The sequence below is a fragment of the Heterodontus francisci genome, chromosome 21, assembly GCF_036365525.1.
Source record: "Heterodontus francisci isolate sHetFra1 chromosome 21, sHetFra1.hap1, whole genome shotgun sequence".
NCBI lineage: Eukaryota > Metazoa > Chordata > Chondrichthyes > Heterodontiformes > Heterodontidae > Heterodontus > Heterodontus francisci.
This window is the reverse complement of record NC_090391.1, coordinates 2,456,443-2,465,762: the sequence shown is the minus strand read 5'-3', so window position 1 is coordinate 2,465,762 and position 9,320 is coordinate 2,456,443. Positions and strand designations below refer to the sequence as shown.

General features: G+C 45.9%; 1 protein-coding gene across 1 annotated transcript; it reads left to right on the top strand.

Moving 5' to 3' along the window:
- The first annotated feature begins 5,073 nt into the window (after positions 1–5,073).
- On the top strand, positions 5,074–7,321 carry LOC137381031 (probable G-protein coupled receptor 139). The gene is made up of 3 exons (XM_068053424.1): positions 5,074–5,095; positions 6,417–6,803; positions 6,846–7,321. Exons 1-3 carry the CDS (start codon positions 5,074–5,076, stop codon positions 7,319–7,321), a joined length of 885 nt encoding a protein of 294 aa, XP_067909525.1.
- The last annotated feature ends 1,999 nt before the right edge of the window (positions 7,322–9,320 follow it).

Sequence of the window (9,320 nt, the reverse complement as noted above, 5' to 3'; positions counted from 1 at the left end):
CTCTTACCCTTCACTGCTCTGAAGTGAACAATACCAGCTTTTCCAATCTCTCCACGTAACTGAAGTCCTAAATACCTGGCACTGGATGATTACAATTCTACGTACCATGTGATATGTTCTGAGACGTGGCGTAGTGCTTTATATATATTTCCATAACTTCCTATCTTTTCTTTTCTATGCCTCTATTTATATAGCCCAAGATCCCATATGCTTTATTCACCGTTGTGTCAACCTGTGCTGTGACCTACAAAGATTGATGCACAAACCACCCAGGTCTCTCTGTCCTTGCACTCCCTTTGAAGTTGTAACATGTAGCTTGTATTGTCTCTGCACTTACATCCTACTAAAATGTATTCGCTTACACATCGATAACAAAAACAAAATACTCTGGATGCTGCAAATTTGAAATCAAAAGAAAAGCAAGTCTTGGAAAGTGGAAGGGGCAGAATGTACTCTGGTTGGGGGACTTCAATGTCCATAACCAAGAGTGGCTCGGTAGCACCACTACTGACCGAGCTGGCCGAGTCCTAAATGACATAGCAACTGGACTGGCGATGCAGCAGGTGGTGAGGGATCCAACAAGAGGGAAAAACAAACTTGACCTCATCCTCATCAAACTGTCTGTCGCAGATGCATCTGTCCATGTCTGTATTGGAAGGAGGGACCACAGCACAGTCCTCGTGGAGACGAAGTCCCGCCTTCACATTGAGGATACCGTCCATTGTGTAGTGTGGCACTATCATCGTGCTCAATGGGATAGATTTTTAACAGATCGAGCAATGCAAATCTTGGCATCCATGAGGCTCTGTGGGCCATCAGCTGCAGCATAATTGTACTCAACCACAACCTATAACCTCATGACCCGGCATATGCCCCTCTAACATTACCATCAGGCGAGGAGACTAACACTAGTTCAATGAAGAGTGCAGGAGGGCATGCCAGGAGCAGCACTAGGCACACCTCAAAATGAGGTGTCAACCTGGCGAAGCTGCAACACGGGACAACTTGCGTGCCAAACTGCATAATTAGCATGTGATAGACAGAGCTAGGTGATCCCATAAAAAACACATCAGATCTAAGCTTTGAAGACCCGCCACATCAAGCCGTGAATGGTGGGGGGGCAATTAAACAATTAACAGGAGGAGGTGGTTCCACAAATGTCCTCATCTTCAATGATGGGGGAGACCATCCCATTAGTGCAAAAGAAAAGGCAGAAATATTTGCAACAATCTTCAGCCAGAAGTGTGGAGTTGATGAACTATTTCGGCCTCCTCCTGAAGTCCCCAGCATCACAGATGCCACATGTTAGCCAATTCGGTTCACCCGCATGATATCAAGAAACGGCTGAATATACTGGATATTGCGAAGGCTACGGGCCTTGACAATATTCCGGAAATAGTATTGAAGACCGGTGATCCAGAACTTGCCACGCCCATAGCCAAGCTGTTTCAATCCAGCTACAACACTGGCATCTACTTGGCAAAGCGGAACATTACCCAGGTATGTCCTGCACACAGAAAGCAGGCCAAGTCCAACCTAGTGAATTACTACCCCATCAGTCAACTCTCAATCATCAGTAAAGTGATGGAAGGTGGCATCATCAGTGCCATCAAGCAGCACTTGCTCAGCAATAACCCGCTCAGTGACGCTCAGTTTGGGGACCGCCAGGGCCACTCAGATCGTGACCTCATTTGAGCCTTGTTTCAAACATTGACAAAAGAGCTGAAATCAAGAGATGAGGTGCGAGTGACTGCCTTGATATCAAGGCAGCATTTCACCGAATATGGCATCAAGCCCTAGTAAAACTGGAGTCAGTGGGTATCAGGGGGAAAACTCTCCGCTGGTTGGAGTCACAGCGAATGCAAAGGAAGATGGTTGTGGTTGTTGAGGGTCAACCATCTGAGCTCCAGGACATCACTGTAGGATTTCCTCAGGTTAGTGTCCTGGGCACAAGCATCTTCAGCTGCTTCATCAATGAGAATCCTTCAATCATAAGTTCAGAAGTGGGTATGTTCGGTGATGATTGTGCAATGTTCAACACCTTTAGCGACCGCTCAGATACTGAAGCAGTCAGTGAGGAAATGTAGCAAGACCTGGACAATATCCAGGCTTGGGCTGATAAGTAGCAAGTAACACTCGCGCCACACAAGTGCCAGGCATTGACCATTTCCAACAAGAAAGAATCTAACCATCTCCCCTTGACATACAATGGCATTACGATCGTTCCTAATCCCCCACTATCAACATCCTAGGGGCTAATATTGACCAGAAACTGATCTGGAGTAGTGACATAAATACCATGGCTACACGAGTAGGTCAGAGGCTAGGAATCCTGCAGCATGTAACTCACCTCCTGACTCGCCAAACCCTGTCCACAATCTGCAAGGCACAAGTCAGGAGTGTGATGGAACACTCTCCACTTGCCTGTATGGGTGCAGCTGCAACAGTACTCAAGAAGCTCGACACCATCCCGGACAAAGCAGCCCGCTTGACTGGCATCCCATCCACTAACGTTCACTCGCTCCACCACCGACACACAGTGGCAGCAGTGTGTACCACCTACAAGATGCACTGCAGCCATGCATCAAGGCTCCTCAGACAGCACCTTTCAAGCCTGCGACCTCTACCAACAAGAAGGACAAGTGCAGAAAATGCATGGGAACACCACCAGCTGCAAGTTCCCCTACAAGTCACACACCATCCTGACTTGGAACCAAATCGCCATTGCTTCACTGTCGCTCTGTCAAAAGCCTAGAACTTCTTTCCTAACAGCACTGTTCGTGTAACTACCTCACATGTACTACAGCGGTTCAAGAAGGCAGCTCACCACCGACTTCTCAAGGGCAATTACTGTTTGGGAAATAAATGCTGGCCTGGCCAGCGACGCCCACATTCCATGAAAGAATACAACAAATACTCAGAACTGATGAAAGACCACAGATCTGTAACATTACGTCTGTTTCATTCTCTACAGAAGCTGCCAGAAATGCAGACTATTTTCAGCAATTTTTGTTTTTACCTCACACATTTGCAGTGCTAATTAAACATTGAGAAGATTTAAACCATTTTTGCAGTCCCCATTCTCTAGCTAACGACTCAATCCCTCTCCATGACAACTGTGCGAGACTAAACCAGACTGTTTGCAAACTTGGAGTCATATTTAAACCTTCCAACCACATATCTGCACTTCCACAAACTGGGCAATGTCCAGCTCTGTAACAGCGGCTGTCTTCGCTCCTGTCTCAGCTCCTCTGCTCAAAACCCTCCTTCATGCTTTTGTTACCTCCAAACTGGACGATTCCAATGCCCTCCTGCTTATCTCCCACATTTTATTCCCTGTAAACTTCAAGTAACCCAAAATTACGCTGCTGATGTCTTAACTCACAGCAACTCCCATTCATTAATCTCTCCTGAGCTCGCTGACCGAGATGGACTGTCGATTAACAAACACCTTGATTTTGAAACTCTCATTCTTATTCTAAAGTTCCTCCATGACCTCCTCACACTCTGTGTTGGGGTTTAGGGTCCCCCATGAGTCGAGGTCGATGGCGGGGGGCGGGAGGGGTGGGGAGGTTTGTGTTGGGAAGAGAATCCCGAACAGTAGCGTGCATTGAAAGCCCATTGTTGCTCCATCGCCACGTGATCTTGCTGGGAGCTGGATGGGCCGACGATGATCTTCCAACCCAAAGGCCAGTTAAAGCCAATAAGGGCCTCCTCTGCCACCTTTGCGATCTAACCAGCATTGCGGGTCGCGGGCGGTCGGTCTCTGCCACGTGGGGAGAGTGAATTGCAAAATGGGGCAACCTCCCTGCGGGCTTGGGGGTTTCTCTCCTCCGTTGGCAATCTGTGGCCCACAGAGGGCCCCACCCAGGAAACAATGAACCTCTCAGGACACCTCTCCCCTGGGCGTCATCAGCAGCCCTCCAATTCCCCTTGCACAGTCCTTCCAGATTAGCCCTGGTGACCTTGCCTCGCTCACCTTGGGTCCGGGCTCCAGCGCTGGGTCTGGTCCAAGACCTCTACAGTACTGACAGTGGTCACCACTCCCACTGGTGGTGCTGAAACTGACTTTGTAATGGACATTAGTTCATACTTATTTATTTCTATTTGCACTCTCAGTTAATATGTTTTTTTTCAAATGCTATGTGCATTAAGATACATAGCCTTTAATTGTGTAATTTTATTACTTTTGTCAGCTCTAGTCTTATCTGTTGATTTAGTCTTAGGTTTGCCTAATCCAGATATTATTACCTTTGAGGTTCTGCTTCTTAATTTGGTGCCTAGTTCCTCATATTAACTATGCAGAACATCTTTCCTTGTCCGTCCTATGTCTTTGGGACCTTCATGGACCACGACAACTGGATCTTCCACCTCCCACTGCATGTTCCTCTCGAGCCCTGAGCAGATGTCCCGAACCCTGGCACCGGGCAGGCAATACAGCCGTCTGGACTCTCGCTCTTTGCTGCAGAGAACAGTTTCAATCCCCCTAACTATACTTTCCCCTACTACCACTGAATTGCTTTAATCTCCCTCCCCTTGAATTGCTTCCTGTAGCTTGGTGCCATGATCAGCTTGCTCAGCCAAACAAGCTGAAAGAACCTCAAACCTGTTGGACAATCGCAAAGGCTGAGGCCCCTGCATTCCTGTCCACTGGGTCCCCTTACCTGCCTCTGCTGCAGCCACACTCTCTTGTCCCTGACCACTGACCAGATTAGAAGACCCTATCCTAAGGGATGTGACCGCCTCCTGGTACAAATTGACCAGGTAACTTTCCTCCTCCCTGATGTGTCACAGTGTCTGCATCTCGGACTCCAGTTCAATAACTCGGAGCTGAAGCTTTTCGAGCTGCAAACAGTTACTGCAGACGTGTTTGCCCTGGATCTCACAGGCATCCAAGTGCTCCCACATTCTGCAGCTGTGACACATCAACTATCCTAACATCCTGAATCTGTTTTAATACACTACGTAATTATTTTATTCAATTATTTATGTTATTTCCCTTTTTATATATTTTATTATATATTTTATTAAGCTTACCTCTTCCCTCTTACTATTTTAAGCGTTAGGATTAGAATGGATCTCAATCACTTAGCAGGTACTCAACAAACAGGTAGTTTCTTCCCAAATCAATAGCCTACCTGCTTGCCTGTGATGTTGGATTCTCTGTTTGTTTTAAATCAAATTAAAATGAAAGTTTACCTATATACTCACCCTAGCGGCTCTCTGTTTCCCTGCTCTCACTGCTGATTGTGACCTCACACTGATGTCACCTTTCAATTTTTTTCTGCTCTGAACCCGCTGCTGGTGCCGTGCTCCCCTCGCTCTCCGAGCCCACCGTGCTCTTCTCTGTCTCTCTGATCCCGCCATGCTCCTCTCTCTCTCTCTGCTCCCATCATGCTACCCCTCTCTCCGTTCCCGCTGTGTTATCCTATCTCGCTCCGATCCTACTGCTGGAGCCGTACTCCTCTTTCTCTCCGCACCCGCCATTCTCCTCTCTTTTTCTCCGATACCGCCATGCTCCTCTCTCTCTCCGATCCCGTAGTACTCCTCTCTCTCGGTTCCCAGCGTGCTCCTCTCTCTCTGAACCCGCCCTGCTCATCTCTCTCTAGCTCTGTCTCGGGTCTCTGACTCTGGCCAAGATTTATTCCCATTCATATCTTCGTCAGGAGTCCGGCTGGCTCTAGTAACTTCAGCTCCCTGTCTCCATCAGAAAACCCTGTCTCTTCCATAATTATTAGATACATGCTGAATGCAGTAACAAATGTGCACATATCACCACGAACCCTTTCAAACAGTTGTTTTTACTTACAACCTGATGCATAATTTCATGATCATTTCCCTTCTTTACAGTTAACTTTGTGACGATCGAGATTATTTGTTTCATTGATGTTTCAGTGGACTCATTTCCAATTATTGTTTGAAAATAATTAAATTCCATGTTGCCTGTCACAGGTGAGGGAGTGTCTCAGTCAATCGCACATTTAGTTTTCTATACAAGAGAAAAGTGCTGCAGAAGCTGAAAATCTGAAATAAAACCATAAAATACGGAAAATATTCAGCAGCTCGGGCAGCATCTGTGAAGAGAGAAAGAGAGTTAATGTTTTAGGTCAATGACCCTTCATCAGAACTGTGAGAGATTATAGATGGAACAGTTTACAAACCAGACAAGGAAAGAAGGGAGTGAAGGATTATGATCAACATTGAATTTAACAATTTCAATTCTATTTTTTGCCTTTTAATCTTTCCTGCCTTCCACCGTATGACAGACCTTTCTGCTTGTTCTTTCACGTCCAATCATTTCAATGCATCACTGGATTCAGGAACACATTTGGAAATCTCAATATGTCCTTAATCAAACTGGTAACTTTGCGTCGAGCCAGATATTGAATTGCTCTGTTTATTTCTCTTCCTCACAGTTAACTTGCTGGCGATTGGGATCCTGTCTCGGGAAAGGTGTGGTCTCTCTAAATGTGTCACTCGCTACCTGGTGGCCATGGCTGCTGCGGATCTACTGACCATTATCATCGACATGATATTGAGGCACATTCCCATTGTTTACAAAGAACAGTTTCAGTTCCTGAAGTATTCCATCCCCCTGTGTAATATCCACGCCGTCCTGCTTTGTGCAGCCACGGACTGTTCTGTCCGGTTCACCATCACTTTCACCTTTGATCGATTTGTGGCCATTTGTTGCCAGAAACTGAGAAGTAAATATTGCAGCGAGAAAACTGCGACTGTGGTTCTGGGAACAGTGACTGTGCTGAGCGCTTTAAAGAACATCTTTTGGTATTTCATGTTAACAGGTTAGTATTGGCTGCGGAACGAACCCTGGTTTTGTGCAATAGCCGGGGATGTTCGATCCTCTCGGATCTGGGGAACAATAGAGTTCCTCCATTACATTTTAACCCCGGGGGTCGCATTTGTACTGATTTTGCTGCTCAATGCTCTAACCGTCAGATACATTTTAGTGAGCAGCCAGGGACGCAGGAGGCTTCGTGCTCACAGCAGTGGGGAGAGTCGCAGAGATCCGGAGATGAAGAGCCGAAGGAAATCTATAATTTTACTGTTAGCTATCTCGGCCAATTTCATGCTGTTATGGGCAGTGTTCATGGTGTATTTGATATGGTGGCGGATGTGGTGGTTTGGGTATATGTCTGTAACACTACCTAAGTTTCTGCGGGAATTAGGCTTCATGCTGCAACTCCTGAGTTTCTGCACAAACACTGTGATTTATGCCGTGACCCAGATTCAGTTCAGACAGCAATTGAAGAATGTGCTGAAATATCCATGTACTCAACTTACTAAATTCATTCAGTCATGAGAGGAGCTGAATCATTGACTGCTTCCAGCAGATGGGAAGCGGTGCTTGTTGCTATGGTGACAGGTCTGGGCGGGGCCTGTCGCTATGGTGCCAGATCGGGGCGTGGCCTGTCGCCATGGTGACAGATCATGGCGGGGCCTGTAAATGCGGAGACAGAGCGGAGCCGTTTTCTGTCACTTAGGAGATTCCGTGGAGGAAGGGGTCGGGACACACTGGTGAGAGGCAGTGGGGCGTGAACACTTTCCTTGGTGGCGAGCAGCCAGTTTGCACAGGGAGACTGCAGTCGGGGACTGTTCCACATGCTGACGGGATAGTGGAGATGGAGCCTGTTCCCCATGATCACCATGATGTGGGGGCAGCGGCTGTTCTCAAGGAGACAGACAGTGGGGCCGGTGCATGTTCTGCATGCTGACATGGGTGGAGGCGGAGGCTGATCTCCATGGTGACGGTGATGTGGGAGCGGGGCCTGTTCCATATCGTGACGTGACGCCGCAAACAGAATTCGTCATAATTCTTTATAATCTTTATAATACCATCATAATACTTTGCATCCCTTGTATTTCTTTACAACAAATTATAATCATTTGTACCCACCCCCCACCATACCTTTAATGCTATAATTCTTTAAAATAGTCCATTGTCCTTGTAGCTGTTTATCATCCTTTATTATTCTTTACAATACGTTATAATATTTTTTAATCTTTGCAATCGTCTGTAACCCTTTATAACCCTTAACAAACATTTATTATTCGTTTATAACCCATGACATCTCATACATTCACTGCCGTTTATAGGTAATGCTTAAAATACCACCAAAGAAGACTCCTATTTTAAAATGGCTGCATTGCATGTCACATAAAATGCCACAGTGAATCATTTAAATTGACGTGAACGCATGGCAGTTAAAATTGCTGTCGTGCAAATCAATTTAAATGGTCGCAGTGCATGTAACTTTTAATGGCCACGCCTCAGATTTAAAATGGCCGCAGTGCATATCACTAAAATTGGCGGCAGTGCTTGTCACTTCAAATGGCCACATGGCATATCATTAAAATGGACACAGTGCATGTCACTTGAAATGGTCACATTGCATGTCGATTAAAATGGCCGTAATGCATGTCAATTAACGTGGACGCAATGCTTGTCACTTAAAATGGCCGCAACGCAAGTCACTTTAAATGGCCTCAGTGAATATCAGTTAAAATGGCCGCATGGCTAGCCACGTAAAATGTCCACAGTGCATTTCTGTTTGACTGGTCGCAGTACACGTCAGTTAAAATGGCGGCAGTGCATGTTACGTTAAATCGCCGCAGTGCATGTTATTTAGATGGCGGCAGTGAAAATCACTAAATTTGGCCGATGGCAAATTACTTCAAATGGCCACACATCATGTCACATAAAATTGTCGCAGTGCCGAGTACTTCAAATGGCTGCCTAGCATATCTGTTAAATTGGCCCCATGGCAAGTTACTTTAAATGGACGGAGTGCATGTCACTTAAAACGGCCCCATGGCAAGTTACATAAAATGGCCACATGGCTTGTCACTTAAAATGGTCGCAAGGCATAACATTTAAAATGGATACACTGCATATCACATACAATGGCCGCAGTGCCTATCACTTAAAAGGGCCACAATGAATGCAACTTGAAATGGTCACAGAGCATAGCTCTTACAATGGCTGCTGTGCATGTCACTTAACGTTTCCACAGGGAATGTCACCTAAAGTGGCTGCAGTGCATATCAGTTTTAATGGCCGCATTACATGCTACTTAAAATGGTTCTATCCCATTTAAAATTGCCACAATGTATGTTACTTAAAATGGTCACAGTGGATGTCACTTAAAATGCAGGTATTGCATGACACTTAAAATGGTCGCACTGTATATCACTTAAAATGGCCACAGTGCACAAGATTTAAAATGACAATAACAATATCACTTAAACTATTGGGACTGCATCTCACTTACAATGGCCACGCTGCATATCAGTTTCAATGT